Genomic DNA, 26,806 nt, shown 5'->3' on the forward strand with positions numbered 1-26,806 from the left:
AAATCGTAGTTCGTTTCAGTGCTAGCTATTTCCACAAACTTAGATTTTTGGGATTTCATCTTTCCTTTAGCCTTACATTATGGTGATCATGGAGTGCTTGGGTGCTTTAATCCCACTAGGTAGATCTTGGCCCTTATGACTTCGTGCAGGAGTCAATGTGGCCCGCGGAATAAAAAGTTTGGAGACTCCTGCTGTAAGCAAACTTGATTTGCATCCTCATCGTGGCACTAGTAGCGCCACTGTTGTGCGACTGGTGCCAACTTAGAATAATCATATTTCAGACTTAGAAACATGTTTATCAACTTTCATTGGTGTCGCACTACTCGTTGTTGGTATTGCGAGTCTTTTTCCTTCATCAGTGTATGTACTTTTTGCGTCATTCCAAAAAAAAAAAATACGAGTGCCTTGATATAACGTTCATAAATGTAGACATTGTAAATTTTTTACAAAAATTGCCAAGAAATGTGCTAAAACAGAAAGCTGAATAGTCTGGAATAGGCTGTTTTGATGTATTGAGCCGCGCGGGATTAGCCGAGCGGTCTTGGCTGCTGTAGTCATGTACTGTGCGGCTGGTCCTGGCGGAGGTTAGAGTCCTCCCTCGGGCATGCGTGTGTGTTTGTCCTTAGGATAATTTAGGTTAAGTAGTGTGTACGCTTAGGGACTTTAGCAGTTAAGTCCCATAAAATTTCACACACATCTGAACATCTGATGTATTGAGCGGCACGTGATGTGTGCTCTTGTGGCAGGTGCCGTCATTATGTGCATTCAGAGGATAGACCTACGGAACTCACATAAAACGTATTTCCTCTTGCACATAGATGTAGGGGCTGTAACAAAAATGTGCACCACTAATTGCAGGACGCATTCGTCACACATAGATGAAGAAATTACATTATATGATCATTGGTCTGGAAAGCTTTGTTCCCATGTTGCAACTCATTTTCCCTAACTCATTAATCACGGGAAACACACACCAATAGAAGACACCAGCAAACCACCTTTTTCTCACAGGAGATGTTCAATAAGCCCTTTGATGGCACTGATCATGCATCAACCCGCCGTGGTAGTGAATATCGCATACGCTGATCTGACCCTGGAGTACTGCAAATGGTTCCGCAGCCTTCTATAATACGGGCACGGATGCTCTGCACATCTTGTATTGGGTTCCGCACACAAGAGCTTTGAAATGCCCTATACAAATAAAAGTGTAGTAGGATTAGGTCTGGAGAGCGTGAAGGCCAGGAAATTGGTCCTTCTCTACCTATCCATCTGTCACCAAATCTATTATTTAGAAGCCGATGAACATTAACACTAAAATGAGGAGGTGTTCCATCGTGCATGCAGCACATATTTTGTTGCACAACTAAAGGCACATCTGCTAACAGATCTGTAGAACGTTCTTTATGAAATTATGATTACTTGTCTGTTGAACGTGGGTGGAAAAATATGAGGCTCTACCAACCAGTCACCAACAATACCAGCCTAGACACTGACAGAAAATCTTTGCTGATTACTTGCTTCAACAGTTGCTTAGTCTGCCCATACTTGTTGACTGTGAGAATTTACAATCTGATCTCGTCGAAACTCGTTAGAAAAAAAATTATCTGTAACACGGAAACAAGGCATTTCGAGACCCAAGTTCATATAATATAATTATTTCGACTACATGTGAGGAATGCGTCCTGCTATTAATGCGGTATATTTTTGTTATACGCTGTGTGTGGTAACGTCCGGTGTAGTACAAGAGGCTTACAAACGAGCATACATACTAACGTTTAAGTGAACTGTTTTTTGCAGACAAGCAAACAGTCGAAACGTTTGATACAGTCTCTCTCAAATATCATTTCCTCACTTTCTTGTCACATTGAATTCATCCTATATAAAACTACAATCTGTTTCCCGTGGCTGGTACTCGCTTAAGAGATAATCTTAGGCTAATTGATAGTGTCAAGTAAGCTATTTTACATGCAGTAACATCAACTGCCCTCGCGTGTCTGCCTGTTCAGGTAAGTACAGCTCCCTCTATTAGTATCGAAGTTCTTCCCTGATGCCATAACACATTCCTATCATACTGTCCCTTCGTCGTCTCCTCGCCGATTCTATGGAGAACCTCCTCATTTATTATCTTCACAATCCATCTAACTTTTAACATTCTTCTGTACCGCCACATCCCAAATGCTTCGATTCTCTTCTGTTCCAGTTTTCTCATAGTCAATGTTTCATCACCATACAATACTGTTCTTCCTCAAATTAAGGCTATGTTTGATACTAATACCTTTCTCTTGGCCAGTGCCAGTGCTAGCCTGATTTTTGTGTACTCCTTACAACGGCCGTCATGCTTTCCTTCGCTTCCTAGGCGTACTTCTTAGTACTACTTCATGTACTTCGTAATCCGCAATTCTAATGGTAAGTTTGTCACTGTTCTCATTTCTGCTACTTCTAATTATTTTCGCCTTTCCTCTATCTAGTCTCAATCGATATTGTCTACTCATCAGACTGTTCATTCCATTCAACAGCTCCTGTAATGCTTCTTCACTTTCACTGAGGGCAGCAATGGCATCAGCGAATTTATCATTGAGATACTTTGACTTTGTATTTTAATCCCACTGGTCAACCTTTCTTTCATTTCAGTGATTGATTCTTCGATGTACATATTGAACAGTAGGGAAGTAAGTCTACATCCCCTCTTACACTCTTTTTGATCCGAGTACTTCGTTCTTGGCTTCCCACTCTTATCGTTTCCGCTTGGTTCTTGTACATATTGTATATTACCCATGTTTCCTTGTAGCGTACCGGTACCCGTATTTTTGTCATAATTGTGAACATCTTGCACCGTTTTACATAGTCGAACTCTTGTTCAAGGTTGACAAATGCTATGAACGTATCTTGATTTTTCTTTAATTTTGTTTCCATTATTAGCCGCAACGTCAAACCTGCCTCCCTGCTAAAATTGAAATGCCGTGTGGCTAGGGCCTCCCGTCGGGTAGACCGTTCGCCTGGTGCAAGTCCTTCGAGTTGAAGTCACTTCGGCGACTTGCGTGTGGATGGGGATGAAATGATGATGATAAGGACAACACAACACACAGTCCCTGAGAGGAGAAAATCTCCGACCCAGCCGGGAATCAAACCTGGACCGTTAGGTATGACATGCCGTCGCGCTGACCACTCAGCTACCAGGGGCGGACTGCCTCTCTGGTGTCTTTACCTTTTTTAGAGTCAGTCACCTAACAAATCTTAATTTTCTTCACCATTCTTCTGTATATCATTCTTGTCAGCAGTTTGGCTGCATGAACTGTTAAGCTGAAAGTGTGCTCTTGCTACCTTCGGAATAGTGTGGATGGTGATTTTCCGAAATCTAATGGTATGTCTTCAAACCCATACGTTCTACACTCCAATTGAATAGATCCCTCTTAGAGTTATATTTTCTTTTCTTCTTAGTGTTCAAGCTATCTGCATACCATACTTCATCGAAATCTGTTCAGCAGCTTAGTCGCGAAAAAGTAACAGACTTACTTTCGCATTTAACAATACCATTATTAAGAATGTATGGTTTAAACAGGATGTATAAGCATTGCATTCATTATGTCGAATGGTTTTCCGTAGAATATATGAACCAAAAAAAGCATTTTCATACACATGATATAGTTCAAAGTTCAAGAATAGACAGATTTTTCAAAGAGTAATAATTCTTCCCTACTTCATGTAAAATTCTTAAAATCAACAAATATCTTGTACCACATACTTTCTAAAGTGGCTTATGTTCTCCTACAGCGTTTAAGCTATCTCCCCACCAGATTTCATGGAAATCGGTTTAGTAGCTTAGTAGTGAAAACGCAACAGACGGGTCTAGTTTGGCCTTTAAAATATTAGTATGGATGGTGTTGCCGATCCTGGAATATGCTGTTATTGTTTGGGAAAAGACTGCAGAATGGAACCTACGAATTCTGCAGACATTGCAGAACCACGCCTTAAAACGCGCAGTGAAAGGAGCTTCTTAGTATCCAACCTAAACGATCCACGAAATGGTTGGGATGCCTCCAAACGTGACGCAACAGTTTCACGAAAAACTGCCGAAGCCAGCAATCGCAAGATTGTCGCTCTGCGCCGCAGTGTCCATCTGTGTGAGACAACGAAATGCTCTGACCTTCTGCGCCTGAAAAGACTGCGACAACGACTAACAGTGCCCATCATCCACTGCCACTCACAGTGGATAGCAACGCGCTTGTCCTCCGCTCACCGTTGCAAGTTTAGCACTTCCAGTTATGTTAGTGAACACCAGCTTCACACATCGTGAGAGGCTGGGATGGGAGCGTCACTTTGTGTTTGCTCCTCAACAGCCGATTCCGTATGCCTTTCCTTTCATTTTTAGCTAATTTCTCAGACATTTTTGTGAAAAGTTTCAGCACCAACATTAACAAGCGACATACACGTATATACTGAGCTAGTGTTTTCAAGAGCTTACGCATACCCTTAAGTAATACATCTGTCCTTTAGTAAAGAAACATTTCCTTTTTCCTTATCTCTGCTGACACAAGAATTAAAGTATTATCCACACAACAAATTACGTGTCCGTCCAGACATCGGTCTGGAGCTTTTTAGCACGTCTGAAGATGGCAGCTACCTGTCGAAACTGGCAAAGTGAACAACTAAAGTCAATTGTACGTGATGTGCCGCTGGAAAATAACGCAGTTCGATGAAACTTGAACTGTACATAGAATCAATTGGTACAGTACAGAAGGTAACGGAAAGAAATGCATAAATATTACAAAAATGTATGTATGTACTGTATGTTCCACATCTCCTCCTAAGCCACAAGGCCGATTTAAAACAAATTTGGTATGCATATAAACTGCTGTGTGTAAACATTCGCTTTGGGGTAAGGTCCGACAGCCTATCAAAAAGGATGGTTGGGAGGGGGGGGGGGGGGGTGTAAAAGAAGTAGCCCAAGACGTGTGAGTGCCCAGAGTATATTCATCCGGCATTTTACAATGAGAGCAATTGCTTACTTCCAAATAACTTTACACACAGTTATAAACACTTACGAAACTTTTTATCGTTGACAGCCCCAGCAAAATGATGAAAGGAATGAAGTTTATCGCCTTGCACTTTCACTGTTCATGCAGTAAAACTGCCGCGTCAGGCATGACGTTCAAATGTATTTCTTCTCTACTACCAACTATATTCGTGACAAGTCTTTGTAGACGGAATTCACATATACCACCGAATGTACCTGCAAATTTATATCATTTTACCACAAGTAGTTCAGGAGACATGACGTCATGAAGACTGAGATGCGTGAAAAGCTGCCGCGTCATGCATGACGCTGAAAGTTATTACTTGTTGCTACTATCTTTATTCGCAACACACTTCACACGCCATATCCACGTATACCGTTGAAAGTACCTACAAAAGTACGACGAACAAATCAGGAGATATATAATGAGCTGCGTGAAAGTGAAACTGTCGAGACAAGATTTGCTAGAGACACAAGTGAACTACGTCTACAAATATGTGTGATATACGTTAAATATAGGTGAAATGTATGTGAAATGTGCATGCGCAGATAAAACCACGGATAAAAAGCTCCTACTAAACCCCCGGGACGACTTCGTCCAAACTTGGTATACATGCTACTTACTGTCTGGAAAGAAATACTGTTGAGTTAACAACCACCAATCTCCTATTAGGAAAGGGGTGGCAACGTGGAAAGAGAAAGTAGTAGGAGGAGATTAACAACGATAGGGGGGAAGTCACGGTGAATGAGAGCGATGGGGAAATGTATAGAAAGAGAAGGAGATGGACACATACAGAGAGAGAGAGAGAGAGAGAGAGAGAGAGAGAGAGAGAGAGAGAGAGAGAGAGAGAGAGGAAGAAGATATGGACGTAGAGAGGGGTGTCAGAAGGAGATGAGAAGGGAGAGAAATTTACAGACAAAAAGAAGAAATGGCTCAAATGGCTCTGAACACTATGGGACTTAACTTCTAAGGTTATCAGTCCACTAGAACTTAGAACTACTTAAACCTAACTAACCTAAGGACATCACACACATCCATGCCCGAGGCAGGATTCGAACCTGCGACCGTACCGGTCGCGCGGTTCCAGACTGTAGCGCCTAGAACCGCTCGGCCACCCCGGCCGGCACAAAAAGAAGAGGAGAAGGCAGACAGAGACAGGGGAGTAGGAGATGGGCAGAGAGAGTGGACTTAAAGGGGTGAGGGAGGAGACGGGCAGAAGTAAGTAGATTGACAATGTGAGGAGATGCAGATGGACAGAGAAAGGGGGAAAGAGGAGATGAACTAATAGAACACTGGAATAAGAACATATCCGGTCAAAGCGGGATATTCGGAAAGTACGCAATGACATGAAGACAAACGACAATTTTATTTAAAGACAATAACTAGAATGAATGCACTGCTATTTATGATGTTCCCCTGTACATTGCAAAAGGCGGAACTGTTTCCTGATTGTGTATACACCTGAAGAGCCACAGAAACAGGTACATTTGCCTAATAACGTGTAGGGACCCAGCAAGCAGAAGTGCGGAACAAGACGTGGCCTGGACTCGAGTAATGTCTGAGATAGCGCTGGAGGGAACTGACACCATGAATCCTGCAGGACTGTCGCTAAACAAGTAAGAGGACGAGGCGGTGAAGGTCTCTTGTGAACAGCACGTTGCAAGGCATCCAAGATATGTTCAATAATGTTCATGTCTGGGGAGTTTGATGGCCAGCGGAAGTGTTTAAACACGGGAGAGTCACCCTGAAGCCTGGGTGCCATCCGCTCTTCTTTTGACCATGATGTCCAGGAATGGTAAACTTCCTTCTGCTTCTGTCTCCATAGTGAATTTGATGTTCGGATGTATGGAATTCAGGTGTGTAAGGAAGTCTAGGAGCTTGTCCCTTCCATGGGGCCATATCACGAACGTGTCATCAACATAACGTAGAAAACAAGTAGGTTTCCATTTGGATGACGCCAAAGCTTCCTCCTCGAAATACTCCATATAGAAATTCGCGACCACAGGCGAAAGTGGGCTCCTCATTGCGACTCCTCGTGTTTGCTCATAGTATTCTCCATTAAACAGAAAATAAGTGGAGGTCAGAACGTGTCTGAAAAGGTCGGTCGTCTTCTCGTCAAATTTCTGTGCAATGAGCTCAACTGACTCTCGAAGAGGCACCCTGGTGAATAACGAGACAACGTCAAAACTGACCAGGATATCTGAGTCTTTCAGCTTGAAGTTCTCGAGACGTTTTACGAAATCCATAGAATTCCGAAGGTGATGAGAGCATTTACCCACGTAAGGACTTAGTAGTTCTTCCAGGTATTTGGCCATCAAATATGTAGGTGCCCTAATGTTGCTGACAATTGGACGTATCGGCACCCCTTCTTTGTGGACATTAGGGAGTCCATAAAGTCTTGGCGTCACAGGTCCTTGAGGTGTCAATTCCTTGGCGACACCCTCTGGTAAACCGCGTCCTTGAGAAGAGCCCTAGTCATGTTCTCCACCTTCTTTGTGGGGTCAGCGTTGATCTTCCTGTAAGATTCGTCACTTAGCAGGCTCTGCATCTTCTTAATGTAGTCCTTATGGGAAAGGACAACTGTATCATTGGCTTTCTCAGCTGGTAGACAACAATCTCAAGGCTTTGTCTCAGGTCTCGATTGGCTGCTCTCTCCCTGCTGGTAACATTCGACTTGATCGGTTTAGTTCTCGCCAGAGCACGGTAGGTTTCCCGGCGCACTTCTTCAGCTGCTTCAGGTGGTAGTCGCGCAGCAACCTGTTTAATTGCACTGACGACGTCCGCTACCGGCGTGAACCTAGGTGTGGGCGCAAAATTAAGTACCTTCTCTAGAACAGAGACTGCACGACCAGTCAGCTCAATGTCCGTGAGATTGATAACCGTCTTGCGTGCGGCCTCCAGCGATGGTTTGTCAGAGAGACGAGAAAATTTAGATATTTGACGTCCCGACGCCATCTTATGTGCAGCATCGGCGGTCACTCAGGTAACACCATCAGTCCAGTCCCAAGTCCCGAAATTAAAATGATTGGCTAATTGTAGATGTAGTTTAAGTAGTTCCTGGGAGTTGTACTCAAGGCTGCGGCGGGTAAATTGCACCCTCTCACGTATCAAGTATTCCTTGCACACGCGTCGCCACTTCCACTAAGTGTGGCGCTATTCGGGTAATTCCTTCTCGGTGTTGCACTTTTCACAAACGGCAGTGTAACACCACGTTCGAACTCTGTTAAATCTTGATAACCTGCCATTGTAGCAGCAGATCTGACAACTGCGCCTGAGACTTGTTATCCTATGTACACGCTGCCGACCTCAGCGCCATATTCTGCTGTATTTGAATATGCATGCCTGTACCAGTTTCTTTGGCACTTCAGTGTATAATCACTATGCTCTATAATGTGTTCCTATGCTGGCTACAAGTGTAGCAAGGAATTCATCCTATAGGGCGTTCTCTTCCCGTACTAGTGACGTTGACAAGCACTGGATGGTCGTCTGTGCATGTGGGCGTCCTGCAGTACGTCTGCCCAATGCGAACCACACCTGCTCAAAGGAATTATGTCGGAGGAACCGGCAGGCCAGTCTTTGGCCGAATATTCTCCCCTTTCACGAGCTCCTCCAACTGCGCTGTTCGATGAGATCATCTAAAAAATGAATTCAGGGCCGAATTCACGTCCTCAAAAGACTTACTTGGGAAATAAGTATGTAGTCACAATAACGTTGACCGGAGAGTGTATTGTGTTCAAAGATTTGGAGATCACTACGCCCACACAACATTATGCCTGATACGTAATAACACTTGAACCAAGAAAACGGTCGTGTTCGACAATGTTCCTCTCGCCGTATGAGGTTACGTAATGGACCTAGGAACGTTGTCGAACAAGATCGTTTCGGTGGTCAAGGCGTTATGGTGTGGGGAGCCACAATATTGCATCAGCATACTGTCCTCCAAATCTCTGAACACGATATACTCGGCGGTCTACGGTTTTGTGACAACGAACTCCTTCCCTGGGCGCTTCTTTCCAAAGTTGCAATCGGCCCAGTTCTCATTTCATAGATGACAATGTGCGACAACATCGAACTGTGCAGGTGGAGGACATGTAGAATGAGAGAACACTCGGCGACTGGACTGGTCTGACGGTTCCCCGACTTAAATCCCATTTATTACGTGTTGGATGCTCTGCGGAGACATATTGCAGCATATTCTCGTGCGCCACCGATCATCCACCAGTTGTAAATCGTGATGGTGGAGCAATGGAACTCCCTGACGCAAGAACTTCTTACCAACTTTATGGCTAACATGTGAGCACATTGTAGATAAAGGGTAGCAGTCCATGCTGGTGATACACGCTATGTAATGTCCAGGAGACCGCTATAATTGCGATGAATTTAGTGAATTATTACCTTAATTCATCATTCCTGTTCGTCTCATTGGGTATTTCATTCTGTTACCTTCTGTGCCGTACGGTACTGTTCTGTAGCAGTTTTGTCTGTGTGTGGTCCACGTTTCATCGAGCTATGATACTTGGCAGTGATACGTCTTGTTTTCGTCCTTAAGTTTCGAACCAAAGGGTTTTATCTCACCGATCGTGACATGATAATTACTATAAAAGAAGAACTCGGCTGTCGACAGTGAAGGCCCAATCGATGAAAAACGGAGTTATTACATGTAAAACGTGACATGTGCTGTGCTTTGTTCATATTAGTTGGTAATTCCACGATAAACCTAGAAATATGATATTGCAGTGCCTGTGTGTTCAGAAATACGATGCAAAGTTCCTTCGGACATGCATGCATGTCCAAAGGAACAGCAACGGCGACTACAGCCTTTATGAAATACATTAAATGTGTTCGTGCTCGCGAATATGGACAACTATCAGCTGTATATGGAACGAGGAGAATGAAAACTTTTGCCCGATCGGGACTCGAATCCCGATTTCCCGCTTTCTGAGCGGTCACCTTACGATTAGGCTGTCAAAGTACGTATCATGATGAGACCCAAACTTCCACCTGTCGTCACCCACGCGGCTACAACCTGTATTCGTACATCCGTTACGTGCATTCCCTTACAGGTGAGACATTTTAATCGAAAGTTGCTAAGTTTTGGTTTGGATGGGGAATCGTGCACGGAAAGCCTAATTATAAGGCGACCGCTTGCGAAGAGCGGGATATCTTGGTTAGAATCCGTTGTCATTCCATTACGCAGCTGATGATTGCTCATATTCGCCAATGCGAATACTTTTCATGTAAACCGAGAAATTTCACACGTCTCTCTAATTTCAGGCTCTCAGTAATGGGAATTGGTCAGGGCGTGTACATGTAAATAGTGGTGTCAAAATCTTGGCTGCAAGTAGTAGTAACGTGTAAGGTATTCGTTCCAGAAAAATGCTTTTCAGGGACGATTTGTGCAAATCCAAGCATGATGTCGATAACTGCCTCCCAGATAAAGATCCAGAATATGTTCCTAACCGCAAATGCGCTTCAAAAGGTGTTCCTCATCAAGTAAATGTGAATAATTATTTTAGCAAGTGAGCAATATTTAGTTTCTTATCAAGGTTCATGTGAATTTATGTGTGATGGCAGAAAGGTTAAGGGCCATCCTTAACATTGTTTACTTACTGTAGTAAGGCTACAATAAAATGAATTTTATACCGTACTGTACCAAAGATTAGTTTTCGTGGTTGTCATAGTTTATTACTGCAGTTATATTTAATGCAAATCTTACTAACGTAAACTGAGACATTTCGGACCTTTCAAATTTACATTTTTGAGAGGTTTCACAGTGATGTACCGTTAACTCACCAAGCAAGTAAACGATGGTAAAACAATGCCTAGCTTTGTTAAGGAGGTACATTCATTTTGCAAGTAAACTATGTTAAGTACCCACTGACGTGTTTTATTAATAAAATTTTTGGTATGATTTTTCATTTAAAAAAATACTTCTTTAAGGCAGACACATACGTGAATAATCACAACGGATATAATTGAAGTATTTTATTTATGAGATTTTACTGAAATTTTACTGCGAAATTTCACAAATTAACATACTTATCCTTTAGCATTGTTTACAGCAGAGAAAGTGAGCATTTACAAAGATCGCACATTTGCAGTTGGAATTACGACAGTTTTTCTTTAAAAACGTGACCGTCCACAAACTATCAGTTTCCGAAAAGCTCGTTTCGATTTCTTGAATTGTCCACGAAATAAAAAGGGAGCAGGTTTCACTCATTCAAGCTATTGAATGTGACAAATTTCAAATGTTTCCAATGATCTTGTAATCGGATACCATCGGAGCTTTTTGCATTTTGTGAACATTACTGTGCTTTTGTTCATATATAAAGGGAGCTAATATTCACTAGAGCAGGTATAATGGTGTCTATGTCGTTGTTAATTTCCTTGCTATCATTAATCACTGTCCTGTAGTTTATTGTATAGCATGAAAATAATGAGAGAGCTGCCGATACGGTGTGATATATTGTTTAAATACAATGAGAACATCAGGGGCCCTACGAGGGCTTTTCGGAAAGTAAAGATTGTTAAATTATAAAATAAACGCCAATTTATTAAGAGATTTTTTTATTGCATACAACTTAAAGCCACGACCGTCAGGTATTTTTCTGTCATTGCCTCCTTGATTATGGCGCTCGTCATCTCAAGGAACGAGTTTTTAAGTGCCGTCGTTATAGAATTCTCTCACTTGTGATTTAAATCATGTTTCAATATTCTCGTTTAACTTGTCGTCGTCTTCAAACTACTGTGATCTTAGACATTTTTCTTCTTAAAAATGGGTGAAAATCATCGGAAGACAAATCAGGGCTTACGGAGGATGAACGAACGTTTCCTTCCGTTCTGGATAGCTCTTCTGATGTTGTTTAGGGTTTCACAACACAATTTGGAGTCAATTTTGTGCGCCTTTCCACAAAATCAACAAAGAGTACTGTCTCTCTCTTCTTTTCGTACAAAACACGTTGGGCGGCTCTTTTAAAGGTTTACAAGGAGAACTGATGTGGATTCAATCTATTGGTTGGTTATGTTGACATAAGCAACTAATGTTTTCCCATGTCATTGTAATTAAGGAGTTAGTGTCCTGCATCGTACAGTAATAGAAACGTCAATCCGGCTCTCAGTCTCTTCGTTTTGGTGGACTCCAATCAGATACTTCGAGACCCATCGTGCGCATAGTATTTGCTAACGGAATTTACCAGTCACAAGTATGTAAAACACTGTCCGTGATATTTAAGCGAAACTGACTGCTAATTCTGTAACAGTGAACTGTCGATTGTCTCTAATACTGTCATTAGACTTTGTAACAAGTTCATTTGTCGTTCCTTCATTATCGACGTTTAACTGACATTTATGAAGCAAACGGCACCATTTGACACTGTCAGCTCACATTAATATGACCACGTGTCAAAAGCCAGAAAAAAAAACATGTTTTGCAGTGCGGACCGAAGGGAGCCAGTGGAGTCCTGGAATGTACCGAAAGGAATACGGAGCTACGCTGACTAATGCCGTTGCCAGCTGCCCAAGTTTTATCGTTTGAGGATCCATGGTGCGAAGAGCCCGGTCGAGGTGGTCCCATAGGTTCTCGGCTGGATTTAAATTCGGGAATTTTGTTGGCCAGGGGAGTGCGAGTAAACTCATCCTGGCACTCTTCGAAACACGCACATACACTGCGAGATGTGTGCCACGTTTCGTCGTCCTGCTAATGGATGCCATCGTGCCGATGAAAAACAAACTGCACGTAGGGCGGATGTGGTACCCAATGAGAGATGCCTGCTGGTATTGTTCAATTGTGCCTTCCAGAATGACAAGATCACCTACAAAATAGGACGAAAACTTTCCCAGACCATAACGCTCCCTCCTCCAGCCTGAACCCTTTGCTTTCGGACGTTTCGCGCCGTAGACTCCAACCGCCATATCCCCGATGGTGCATAAAACTTGATTTATCTAAAAGGCGACCTGTCTCCACTCAGTGAATGTCCAGTTGTGGTACTGGCTTGCAGATCCAGTCTTCGTCGCTGATGAACGGGAGTCAGGATGGGTACATGAACCGGGCATCAGCTGCGGAGGCCTACACACAGCAACGTTCGCTTAACTGTCGTTGAGGAGACACTACTGGTAGCTCCTTGGTTCATCCGGACGGTCAGTTGCTCAGTAGTTACGCGTCTATTCTCTCGTACACATCCCCTCAGCCTTCGTTCACTTCTAACACCTGTGGCCCACGGTCCACCAAAGTCGCCTCGGCGCCGGGTTTACATAGCACCCTTTTGCCATGCACAGTATACTTTAACCACGGCGGCAGGCGAGTAGTTTAAAATCTTAACCGTTCCGGAAAGACTTGCACCCCTGTCCCAAAAGCCAATGATCATGCCACTTTGAACAAATTGCTCCGTGCACGCTTTGTGTATCTTCCACTGCAAGTGCTGGCACCTATCATCTGTGCGTAGTTATTACACGTTGACTTTGAACATAGGCAGTAGTCACGTTAAAGTGACTGGACCGTGTATAACAGTACTATCAATCAAAGTCCTCTCCACGTACAGAAGGCATTACAGCACGGAATTTGCAGGCGATGGGATTTTCTGTGAAAGCGACCATTTCGATTTATAGTTACGGAAGAAACGACAATTCGATAAACTTTCCGCAGCACTGTCACACTCCTTCTGAATAGGGAGAAACAGCTATGCTGAAATCATTCCGCTGCTATCACTTCTCCGCGCACCAGACATGATCGGTCAGTTATCACATTTCGCTTCGTTGACTTTCAATCGACTGAGGATTTGCGTCCAATATTATATACTGGATTCCATACCTTCTTAGAACACTGTAGCAACAGTGAGAAGGCCTCTGATGTCAAATGAACAATCTTTTCATTTAAAGTGGCCATATTTTCTCCACCCTAATTCGGGAAACATTAAAAGAAGATCTTAGTTGAATGTATTACCTACAAAATATCACTTCTGGTTTTACCTTACTTTACTGGTTCCTACTACGACAAAGCACTGAGAACTTACTAAGTGTACCTGTGAGTGCAGTGAATTTTCTTCAGCAGTCTGTATCCCTCTTAAAGAGCACCGAGCGAGATGGAGCAGTGGTTACCACACTGGACTCGCATTCCGGAGGTCGACGGTTCAAACCCGAGTCCGGCCATCCTGATTCAGGTTTTCTGTGATTTCCCTAAATTACTCCAGGCAAATGCCGGGATGTTTCCTGTGAAAGGGCACGGCCTACTTCCTTCCACATCCTTCCCTAATCCTAAGGGACTGATAACTTCGCTGTTTGGTCCCCTCCCCAAAATCAACCAACTAACCTTAAACAGCATATGAAATTAGAAGCACACATGTTGCATCTTACTTTTCCTCTTGAATCACAAGTCCTAATGTCACTGAAGAATGGAAATGCTTTTTGCAATTGTTCAGTGAAGGAGCACGTGCGCATCTATGAACTCATTCCTTCCGGAGTGTGGTTATTGATGAAGAAAAACAACCAAACTTAACTAACGCAATGTAGCGTAACACTACGTACCACTCAATAAAATTTGATATAATTCCGCGTTTACAGATAACATACACCGGTAAACCAAAACGTTTCTACCCTTACCCACAGCGACATTTGATGCCGCCTGTTGCTGTTCTGGGCACATGATGCTGTACAGTAGGTATGTAGGAGGAGCAGACACGGACGGGGAATCACCATAGCGAAGCTTTCGGTTGCAAATGGAGAAATCCTTTGAGATAAGTGACTCTGACAATTGACAGATTATTATTACGCAGAGTCTGTGAACGAGTATGTCGGAAAGGGCGAAGCTGGTCAATGTTCACGTGTTGCTGTCGTGAGCGCCTACGGAAAGAGGTAGGACTGTGAAATTATCACTAGGCGCTAAACGGTTGGACATCCACGACTCTTCACAGAACGTGGGATACGGAGGCTAGTTTTCTCGGTAAAGTAGGATAGATGTTGATCTCTGGCACCTCTGCCGAACGAGTACAATGTTGGTGCACGTACAAGTGTTTCGGAGGACGCTATTCGTCGTACATTGTTGAACATGGAGCCCCGCAGCAGACGACCCCTACGTGCTCCATGTTGACCTAATAACATTGTCAGTTACGATTGCGGTGGGCAACGTACCATCTGAATTCGACCGTCGACCAATGGAAACGTGTCGGCTCTTCATGTGAATCACATTTTTACTACACTAGATCGGCGGTCGTCTCCGCAAAAGCGGACATCGAGGTAAACAGCTGCTCGAAAAGTGCAGCGTGCCACTGACGCAAGCTGATGGGAGCAGTATAATGCCATTGGAGTCAATCTCCTGCGCTTGCATAGGACCTGTGTTAGTAATCGAAGACACGCTGACACCTGCATCCCTTCATGCTTGATGTTTCCCCGATTGTGATGTCATCTTTCAGCAGGATAATTGTTCGCGTCTCTGAGCCGGATCCGTGCTACAGTGCTTTGAGAAGCATTATAGTGAACTCTTGTTGATGTGTCGGCGACCAAATTCGCCTTACATAAATCCTATGAAACCCATCTGGATCACTATCGGGTGCCGTCACCGCGTACGCTAATCAGCGGCCCGTTATTACACTACTGGCCATTAAAATTGCTACAACAATAAGAAATGCAGATGATAAACGGGTATTCTATGAAGACAGTAACTGTTCTCGAAAGAACAGAATACTGTTGATGACCATGCAGCTTTTCCCTGGAATAAATGATGATTAACTGAAACCCTCAGCTGCCGACAGGTGTTGTTGATATACCTCGATGTGGACAGCTGAAAATGTGTGCCCCGACCGGGACTCGAACCTGGGATCTCCTGATTACATGACAGACTCTCTATCCATCTGAGCCACCGAGGACATATGTCTACAAGGTACATTACATATGTAGAATTGTGAACAGTTGGGAATGTGAGTCTCACGGGAAGCGTTATTCATCTGTGTCTTCGGTGGCTCAGACGGACAGAGCGTCTGCCATGAAAACAGGAGATCCTGGGTTCGAGTCCCGGTCGGGGCACACATTTTCAGCTGTCCCCATCGAGGTATATCAACAACACCTGTCGGCAGCTAAGGGTTTCAGTTAATCATCATTTAAACGGGTATTCATTGGACAAATATTTTATACTAGAGGTGACATGTGATTACATTTTCACGCAATTTGGGTGCATAGATCCTGAAAAATCAGTACCCAGAACAACCACCTCTGCCATGGCTGTAACGGATCGTGCAGCCACGTCTCGGTCCCTGAGTCAACAGATGGGGACGTTTGCTAGACAACAACCATTAGCACGAACAGTTGGACGACGTTTGCAGCAGCATGGACTATCAGCTCGGAGACCATGGCTGCGGTTACCCTTGACGCTGCATCACAGACAGGAGCGCCTGCGATGGTGTACTCAACGACGAACCTGGGTGCACGAATGGCAAAACGCAATTTTTTCCGATGAATCCAGGTCCTGTTTACAGCGTCATGGTGGTCGCATCCGCGTTTGGCGACGTCGTGGTGAACACACATTGGAAGCGTGTATCCGTCATCGCCGTACTGGAGTATCACCCGGCTTGATGGTATGGGGTGCCACTGGTTACACGTCTCGGTCACCTCTTGTTCGCACGGACTGCACTTTGACCAGTGGACGTTACATTTCAGATGTGTTACGACCCGTGGTTCTCCCCTTCATTCGATCGCTGCGAAACCCTACATTTCAGCAGGATAATGCACAACCGCATGTTGCAGGGCCTTTACGGGCCTTTCTGGATACAGAAAATGTTCGACTGCTGCCCTGGCCAGCACATTCTCCAGATTTCTCACCAAGTGAAAACGTCTGGTCAATGGTGGCCGAGCAACTGGCTCGTCACAATACGCCAGTCACTACTCTTGATTATCTGTGGTTTACTGCTAGTGATACTAGGCCGTTGGGATCCAGCACGGCGGTCCGTATTGCCCTCCTGAACTCACCGATTCCATATTCTGCTAACAGTCATTGGATCTCGACCAACGTGAGCAGCAATATCGCGATACGATAAACGGCAATCGCGATAGACTAGAATCCGACCTTTATCAAAGTCGGAAACGTGATGGTACGCATTTTCCTCCTTACACGAGGCATCACAATAGCGTTTCACCAGGCAACGCCGGTCAACTGCTGTTTGTGTATGAGAAATCGGTTGGAAACTTTCCTCATGTCAGCACGTTGTAGGTGTCGCCACGGGCGCCAACCTTGTGTGAATGCTCTGAAAAGCTAATCATTTGCATATCACAACATCTTCTTCCTGTCGGTTAAGTTTTGCGTGTGTAGCACGTCATCTTCGTGGTGTAGCAATTTTAATGGCCAGTAGTGTACATGACCTGTGCGTAGACACATACCTCTACAAACCTAGCAATGAACTGTCGAATCCGTAATACGCTGAATCATTGTTTTACTTCGTTCAAAAGACGGACAAGCAAGCTGTTAAGCAGGTGGTCATAATGTTTTGGCTCATCGGTGTGTGATGGTGGAAACCAGCTCGATGCCTTGTGCACAATAATGTCAGTGGGTGCACTCTGATAACAATAGAGTATCTTTGTCAAACGGTTTCGCCAACTTCACTGCAACTAATAATAAAACACACCGATAAAGCCGAAAGAAATATCTAATTCGGTGTAAATAGTTTATTATTACATCCAGGATAAAAAGCTGCTACAAAACTCGTGACCTCTCGGATAAAAAAAAAACCAGGATGGATGATCAGCGTAGCTCATACAACGCAAGAGGGTTTTACGGGCGATGTTTGCATTACCGGTGAAATTTGTTTCATGGTTGTTAGGGTGTTGAGGAAAGCACACTTCACCGTGCGAGGTAGCCGCGCGGACTAGGGGGGCCTTTCCAAGGTTCTCGCGGCTCGCCCGGTCGGAGGTTCAAGTCCTTCCTCGGGCACGGGTGGGTGTGTGTTGTCCTTAGCGTAAGTTAGTTTAAGTTAGATTAAGTAGTGTGTAAGTCTAGGGACGGATGACCTCAGTAGTTTGGTTGCATAACAACTTCCCACAAATTTCCAACGCACACTTCTCTCTCTAACATTTCGTTATCTACTACTGAGGACATCTTGAGAGGTTATAAGAACTGAGAAAGCATTTACAGTCTCAAAAAACTACAGCAAGCCGAAGTGTTTATACGCATCCAGGTTACGGTCGATTTGTGATGTCATCAGACCACAGCCCAAGATTGCGGGGTAGAGCCGACGTGTGTTATGTGTTTAGCACTGAGGCTCACAACTTGTCTCATTTCACTATATCTTCTTTTCTGTTGAACCTGTCAATAGAACGCATTCTTCATAACGCATATAACCAATGGGGGTAAGTACCTTATGCCAACACTAAGAATGTTTAAAAAACAAAATTCAAAATTAGTTAATTGTTGTTGCGTTATTTAACAATATACTTTTAAAAGCGATATTGATGTGTTAGTATGGTCCAGGACACGGGAATATCTTTAAGCACACTCTTAGCGACAGCAACACAGTTTCAGTAACGTGTACTTCCTGGGGGCAGGGAGGCGGAGTATTAGGGTACTTACGCACATTAAAAAAAAAATTGTTAACTGTTGTTGAGTTTTACTCATAACATACTTTTTAAAGAGATACTAATGTGTAAGTATGGTCCTGAACCACAAAATATTGATACGGCTTACATTGAGGAAAGTAATAGCGACTTGAGTTTTGGGTTATGTACACCTGAAAAATTTGAAACATTTATGGAATCAGATAGAATATTTCATTACAAATAATAAATATAGTTTTTTCGAGATTTTAAAATATCGAGTAACTGACTAGATTACAATGTGTACAAAACATGGACACAAATATTCCCGCACTCCTTCACCTTGGTATTGCGGCGGTTAATTCTTTTAAAAATTTCAATGGTCTTTCTGCACATCCTGGCATAGTAATAATTTACGGTTTTCCCATGGAACAAATATTACCGGAAAGTAGCTACGTACTAATGTACTATATGAAATTAAACATGTTGTTACTCACAGCTTCCTGAGAAGTTCATGGGGTGCGTGATTGCGTCGTAGCGGTCAATGCTCAGTGCCACCAGCATGTAAGTCGACGAGTACGTAACGACTGCCTGAAACATGAAAACAAGAGCACAGCAGCTAGAGTGCATCACGCCAGTCCAATTCTCTGAACCGTACATCTACTTACGGGGGAAAAAGGAAAAAGGGGGCGTTTCATATGAAATCTAATTTTTATCTTGCATCAGTGGCTGTGTCGAAGCAATCTCCAAATGCAATTACGGCCGTATATACGCTTCCAGGAAGACAGAGAGGATGTTGTTACTGCATTTTTTTAAAATTATTTTTGAGCTGGGTTGTTGAAATTTAGAGATTCTTTTGAAAGAGGTTGCGGTAATGCAATTATTTCGTGAAGGCCATGATTTTTCATGAAAAGCCAGAGAAAGCTGTGCTTCAGTTCTCGAAATGCTACTGATTGTGAGCTCGCATTGCAAGTACTATTATTCCACTCTCAGTGGGAACGAGATACGTTATCAGATTGTACTGCACAGGGATTTACACCATTGTGGGACTGCAAAATTTAACAGCCTTACGGCAGACATTGATTAATCTTCCGAGTCTGTTGCGTGTCATGTTAGCCTAATATTCGTATCTAGGCTAGGCCGGGATACGAACCCAAACGTCATCGATTTCTTGCCATTCTTTTTCATCTGTTATGAGAATATTTCTCCACTAATTCAGTCTCAGTTACACCTCTCAGTATATGATGAAAGCACTCTCTCCCCTCTACCAATTTCCTGAGTAGTTAAATCCATCGCGTCATGGGAGACTCCCTAAAGTTTTTTGAAATAATGGAGAGGAACAAGCGATGAAGGCTTTCATTGGATCTGATAACTGTGCTTCCGTCACTCAACCGGAGATCCAACACACGCGAAAGCATGTGTCCAGATTCGAATCGCGTTTCCAACATCAAGTTCGATTTACCATAAATGATCTATGAAAAGTACAATCACTCTAGATGTAATAATTTCATTTTTTATACTAGCTTCACTATCATCTTCACTTACACACGTCCAGATTTAGTTTGAAAGTATGGCTTAGTCAAATAGCTTCCTAAAAAATAATTTTTCTTGTACTAGTTACTGGAAACCCAATGTGATACAGGCACCATATTCTCATACAGAACATAGAGATCCACGAATTAAAATAAAACGCTGTCGGTGAACTTGTGCATATCAGATTGTTAATTATTCATTTTCTGTTTTTAATATGTCGTAATGCCATGGAATAAGGAAAAGCTTTTGTCTTTCCGCACTTACTATCAACTGACAGACAGCCCATTATTTGCAAAATGGGTTTTTCAGTTAACGCTTCCATAGAACTTCAACGGTACAAGAGTTCAAAGTCGCGAAAAAGATCTGAAGGAAAATTCAACTGGTAAGAAAACTCTTATATTCACCGGCATTAGGTTTCTTACTGCGATAACATCCGAATGTTAGCAACGAAATAAGGGGTGAATGATAATTTATAATAAGCCCTTTCCTTCTCCTATGTGCAGGGTGATTATAATTAAAGTTCCCGTTTGAACGGAAAAATAATGAAAAATGGGGAAACGTTACGGAACTCAAAAAATTAACGAAACTTTTCCCACTAGATGACGCTGTAAGTGTTGCGGCTTGGCAAGACAGCCAAGTCACTATGAGAGGAAGCCGAAAGGCACGCGCTTAAGCTCACGCAGGCTGGCGCGAGGTCTGGAACAGTTAAGGGAATTAATAGTAGCAAATAAAGTACGTAGTTGATGTAATACTTAACTTTAATCCATAACTGGTGTACATCGGTCTGACGGTACAGGCATCACAACTTAAATATCTACTGATAATGGCGCCTTGCTAGGTCGTAGCAAATGACGTAGCTGAAGGCTATGCTAACTATCGTCTCGGCAAATGAGAGCGTATTTGTCAGTGTAACATCGCTAGCAAAGTCGGCTGTACAACTGGGGCGAGTGCTAGGACGTCTCTCTAGACCTGCCGTGTGGCGGCGCTCGGTCTGCAATCACTGACAGTGGCGACACGCGGGTCCGACGTATACTAACGGACCGCGGCCGATTTAAAGGCTACCACCTAGCAAGTGTGGTGTCTGGCGGTGACACCACAGTAAGTGTGACAACGTGAAGGGTGTGTGTGTTGGTTATGGTGTGTGTTGCACTACAAACCAACCGTACTGTTCAATGTGTTGAGCTGTACAAGTTCGACGGTCTATAGTCGTAGCACTGTTAGTTAGGTAAGTCCATCCACAATGCTAAGGCACCATATCGGATGGGAAAACGCGGTTTCTTTTTTTTTTTTGTTCTGCCCCCAAAAACAGCAGAAAAACAACACTGAAGTCGGTTTTTAACTGGTATGGGACTGGCGCAACACATGCTCAATGTGCTATCCACCGTTTTTTGCTTCAAATTGAAATCGAGAAACAACATATTGCACAACAGAGCGGAGTGTCTCAGGCTTCACGATCAGAATGCATTTCGAAATTCGTGCCTTCAATTCAACCACGTTTGTAATCGGAGCACTAAACACAACGTCTTTCAGATAACCGCACAGCCAGAACAAACACGGGTTAAGATCAGGTCATCTCTGCGGCCAAGCTGTAGGGAAAACTGTCTCTGGAGCAGCCGCTGCACTGGCTGTTCAATCACACCCAAGCTGTTCGAATGACATTAGTGCGCAACAGACTCTCATAAAGTTTACCAGTGACGGTACAGACAATAGGAATCGCAGGACTCATCTGCTGGAAAAAATATGGCCCTACGATAAAGTCGCACCCGACAGTTATCTTCGTAGTATGAAGCTGTACGAGTTGATGTGCGAGCAGATTTTCCGTTGCCCATGTATTGAAATGCTGTGTACTGCCATGTCTTTGTACATGGAAAGCGGTTCGTCGGTCCACAGAATGTTCCACTAACATTCATTGTCCACTTGCATGCGAGCAAAAAATTCTAGTGCAGACATTTGTCTTGCAGGAAGGTCAGCCGGAAGCAACTCCTGAACATGAGTTGTTCTGGATGTATAGCAGCGCAGGATGTTTCGAAGAATCGTGCTCGCAGGCATGTCCAAAGTTCGGGCAGTTCCCCGTGGATGTATGTTTGCACACCACCGCTAGACCCCTGCAGCATTGCTTTGACCACGTTTTCTACTGACGTCGGATCAATTGTTTTCCTTCATCTGCCACACTGTACTTCCAAAAAACATGCCGTTTCGAATATCATTATTTCCACCACATCCTTGACAACGATCGGGCTAACGCTTTTCTTCGTACCCTTGTGTGTCCGGAACTTATTCAGAACTACTGGCGTGGTCATCGTTCTTGCAAGAGAGACACACCCACCAGCGCGACGTCGTGCGTTGAGACAGTCACACCGAGCGTCTTACGCGCAAACTACGGGAAGGAACACCTTGTATTTTGTGTTTTTTGCCGCTTACTGTGGCATCTACCGTTAAATTTTTTTTCTTTACTTTTTTCCTCTATACTGTTTCTCCATTCTTCGATGATATTTCGTTCAAATTTGATGACATTCTGAGCACTGTTTAGCCTTTACGGTGTATTGAAACTGGAGCTTTAATCATAATCGGTCCGTATTTCACACCTCTCCCTTACGAACAATATTTTATCACTGATTTGTCTGTCGTAAGCCAGGTGCTCGGCTGGATGACAGATGCCGAGGACACTGCGGATACAGAATAAATATGCCTATTAGGTAACGGTTTGGTTCGAATTTTGGAAAATGTCTGCAACGTTATGGAGGACCTGAAAGTAGACGGTTCTTTGTGAGCGTGATATAAGTAGTCTTGTTGACATGAGAGTTAAATACATATGCTGAATCGCAGTTATGGGGTATGGGTGAATATACATGACGAGTGTTTCTATCACTTGAAGATGAGTTTCTTAAATAGTGAAACCTGTCTTGTAGATTAAATAAAAATTTACTGAAGGATACTGCTCTCAAGCATTGTTGCTAATCTGCAGTGAAGACGTTATAAACGGGGTACTGATTCAGTATGGAGAAGTAAGTGCGTGAGGTGATGCCTACACTGTTACAGACCTATTATTTGGCTAAAGAGACAGGTCGACAATGATGTTAACCTAGCGCGGGAAAGCAGATCGCAGTTCTAACTGGGTAGATCTCTAGAACGGTATCAAAGCATTAAAGACCATTCCACCTCGCTTCACATACGGCAGCTGTGCAGTCTTTGCTGAATCGTCGCTGTTGTAAATAATTGTATTCTTCTCGTCAAAACTCTGTTTGAGGTGTACTGGTTAAACAAATGTCCACAAATTTCATGTCTGACTAAGAGACTTAGGCGGTATTGGGTATGTCGAACTCACACTAGTATTCGACACGTTTAGGGTTGTAATGGACCTGACGACAGAAGCCTGCCCCCTCTCCCCTCCCCCAAGTCACAAGTCACTGTCATCCACTGTGGAAGGCCAATGTCAGTGCAGTGAGACATCCATGCTGTCACATGCTGGAATACTTTTTCTGTGCTATTGAGAAGAGTGGAAGGGACACGTTAACAGGTGAACTGACAATTGGATGCTTCTGAAGAATGTGAGGACCTAATGTGAAATGACGATATGCAGTTTGCTAGTTTGATAAGGGAATGAACACTTTCTGTGAATGCTTTTATGCTCTTATGGAGAGGAAAGTGTGGTAAGATAGTACTGAAGTGGAAGGAGGTTTTAGCAGAAGAGAAGTGGGCGACCAACGGACATAATACAGGGCGTCCATTCTGAACTGGGAACATGGTGTTTGTCAAATAAAGGTATACCACCCACAGTGCAGTAACTGTGTGATTGTCAGCCATGTATGTTGTGGGACACACAGAACATTTAACAATGGAGGAATTTGGCTGGCGGAGATGTTAGGAAATAAATAGAGTGTATGGTCAGGTTCCAGGACATGGCTCTGGAGGACAACTTGGAGGGACGCTTGTTGGCTAGAGTGGACAGAAGAGACTCGTATGGAGACGGCACTGCCTGCTGCACATGCACCTCTGGGAGATTTGGTCAGCCAACAACAGCACTCCCACCGAGGTCAACGAGAAAGACAGGCCACAGGGACTATGTCTCAGCACTTGACATTGGTCATATGAGTGCCAACAGCCACCTCTAGAGGGAGTGAGTAACTATTTCAGACGAGTTTAATAATTATTGACTGCTCGTTTCAATGCAAGAAACCAGCTTTCGATAGCACATGACAAAGTTAAAACATTTAGTCGGTGCCCTTTCTATTAGATATTGATTTCCCATGCGCCCTACACAGAGCCAAAAGTTCACGAAGTGTGGCGGATAAGACGACTAGTGTGACGTCACAAGTTCGTTGTGGGGCCTGTATTTTTTGTGGAGCCCGAGTCCTGCCCGCTGACCTCATGTTGCTACGAGATGATGCCTGGCGACCTGCAACATGTCACCCGCTGTGACGCTAGTGGCTTTATCAATGCCTAGTAAAATGCAAAAATGCACTCCAGCTCTCATCTACGTCCACTTGCCACTCGTGTTTGTCTCACAGCAACAATGATTCGACATACTAGTAACCACAATGGTTCAAAAGGTTCAAATGGCTCTGAGCACTTTGGGACTTAACATCTGAGGTCATCAGCTCCCTAAAACTTAGAACTACTTAAACCTAACTAACCTAAGGACATCACACACATCCATGACCAAGGCAGGATTCGAACCTGCGACTGTAGCGGTCGACCGGTTCCAGACTGAAGCGCCTAGAACCGCTCGGACACTCCGACCGGCGTTAACGACAATGAAAAGCTTGTAATTGAAAATGGTCAAATTATTGTATCCTTTCTTATGATTAAAAGTAATCAGTTATTGTGTTTCAATAACCATGGTTCAAAGACACTGTTGTTTCTAAAAATAAGCATTTGTGACTAATCCCCTTACATTCTGCAACTAGCGTTTCCAATCGTTTTATATAATTTTCAAATGCATTTCTCAAGTGCATTTTAATTTACTGTGCTTCAGACTTATTCAATAGGCGAATGTTGCACTCAAGTTCAGTATAACACGTTGTGATAGCTGTGATTTAATACGTTAATGCAGCACTCAAGTATAGTTTAATATGTACTGTAAAATTCGATCACTGGTACTGCATTTACAGTAGAGACCATTATGATGTACAAGTTAAGACAGAAGAGAGGGGGCCCCCTACATATATCCAGACATAGCAAATATATCGAGATGTAGTTTTCGCTAAGCTATAGCGGAAACTGTGACGAATTTTTCGACGTACTGAAGTAATTTTCAACGTTCATAGCCACCAAATTAGTGCGCTATCTTCTTTACAACAGAGTTACATACTTTTTTTGAGGGATTAAATTCGACCGGCCGCGGTGGTCGTGCGGTTCTAGGCGCTACAGTCTGGAGCCGCGCTGCTGCTACGGTCGCAGGTTCGAATCCTGCCTCGGGCATTGATGTGTGTGATGTCCTTAGGTTAGTTAGGTTTAATTAGTTCTAAGTTCTAGGGGACTGATGACCACAGCAGTTGAGTCCCATAGTGCTCAGAGCCATTTTTGATTAAATTCGAGGGGGACTTCGACATACACATGTTGAACTTGATCAAATACTAACAAGATAACGGTGCCCAAAACCCCTGATCCACTGTCAGCAGAACAAGTCCGATAAAGTTGCCCTTATTATATACCAGATATAAGACAGTACGTAATTAAGACATAGTTGTTGTGTTTACTTGTGCCCTTGAAACCCACCAGTCGGTGCTCCGCTGCTGTAGCGGTCAGACAACTTGATCGTGATACTGTTCTGACTTTTACAATTGATACGGCAGTCGAAAAGAAGTTTTCATTTACATGTAATGAGACATAGCTGTTAGAACAGCTATGCCATTCTGTGCTTAAAGTTATCCTGATCACAAATATAATCTTAAAAAATCAGGAAACTGCAAATTCGAAGAACAAAATAAACCCAACGAAAAAGAAAGAAAAAGATAGTAGTGCAGCTAACATTTTAGAAGCGTAAATCCACGTGTCACTCAGACAGCTTGAATGTGCAAGTTTTCCAGTGGGGTTATGCGTCTAAACAGAATTATTTTTGTTGAAAAATTAGTTGTCTGGCACGCAGAGCTCAGTAGCAGACCCATCACAGCTTATGGCTTTCACGTACAGGTGTTTACGACATTCGAAAGTTTTTGGAATGATGTAAGCAACTGTACTGTGTACACACTATGTGCCACACATCTAAATTTCCAACAAAAATGGTTCTGTTTGGACACACAATCTCACTAACGCACACAGCAAGTGAAACTAACCAACTTCAGGTTAATATAGCGTACGTGTCACTAAAATTTATCCGATGGCGGCAGCATGCTATCAAAATATATCGTTCTAATGGAATATTAGTTAAAAAGTGACAAATGGAGCAGAAATTATTTCATAAAATTACAGTACAGTCGCAGTCATAAAAACATTACATGTTACATGGGTACATTAAGGATTTCCCAATAGCGTTCCCGAAAACTGCAAACAAAGTGATGCAGCGTTTCTACAAACAATTTTTTATTTTTATTTTATTTTTTTTACAGATGAAGCATCATTTACAAACTATTCGTCACATCAGTCTTCGCAATAACAACTAACAGTCTGTAAAAAATCCACTCTGGCTAAAGGAAGTGGATGGCTCAGTTGTTAGGCAAATACAGAATAGTCTATACGTTCCACAAACACCTCCGGACTTACATTAGTGAGAAGAATTAAACCAAGAGTTTTGCAAGAAGCACCGACGA

The 26,806-nt window shown here is 43.3% G+C and overlaps 1 protein-coding gene across 1 annotated transcript in view; it reads right to left on the reverse strand.

Moving 5' to 3' along the window:
• The window catches only part of LOC124805646 (cardioacceleratory peptide receptor-like), a 366,009-nt gene that overhangs the window by 62,086 nt on the left and 277,117 nt on the right, over window positions 1-26,806 (reverse strand). Inside the window, exon 3 of the mRNA XM_047266212.1 lies at window positions 19,022-19,115. Coding sequence (XP_047122168.1) covers window positions 19,022-19,115 — 94 coding nt within the window. The remainder of the gene's footprint in view (window positions 1-19,021; window positions 19,116-26,806) is intronic.

The sequence above is a fragment of the Schistocerca piceifrons genome, chromosome 7, assembly GCF_021461385.2.
Source record: "Schistocerca piceifrons isolate TAMUIC-IGC-003096 chromosome 7, iqSchPice1.1, whole genome shotgun sequence".
Lineage (NCBI taxonomy): Eukaryota > Metazoa > Arthropoda > Insecta > Orthoptera > Acrididae > Schistocerca > Schistocerca piceifrons.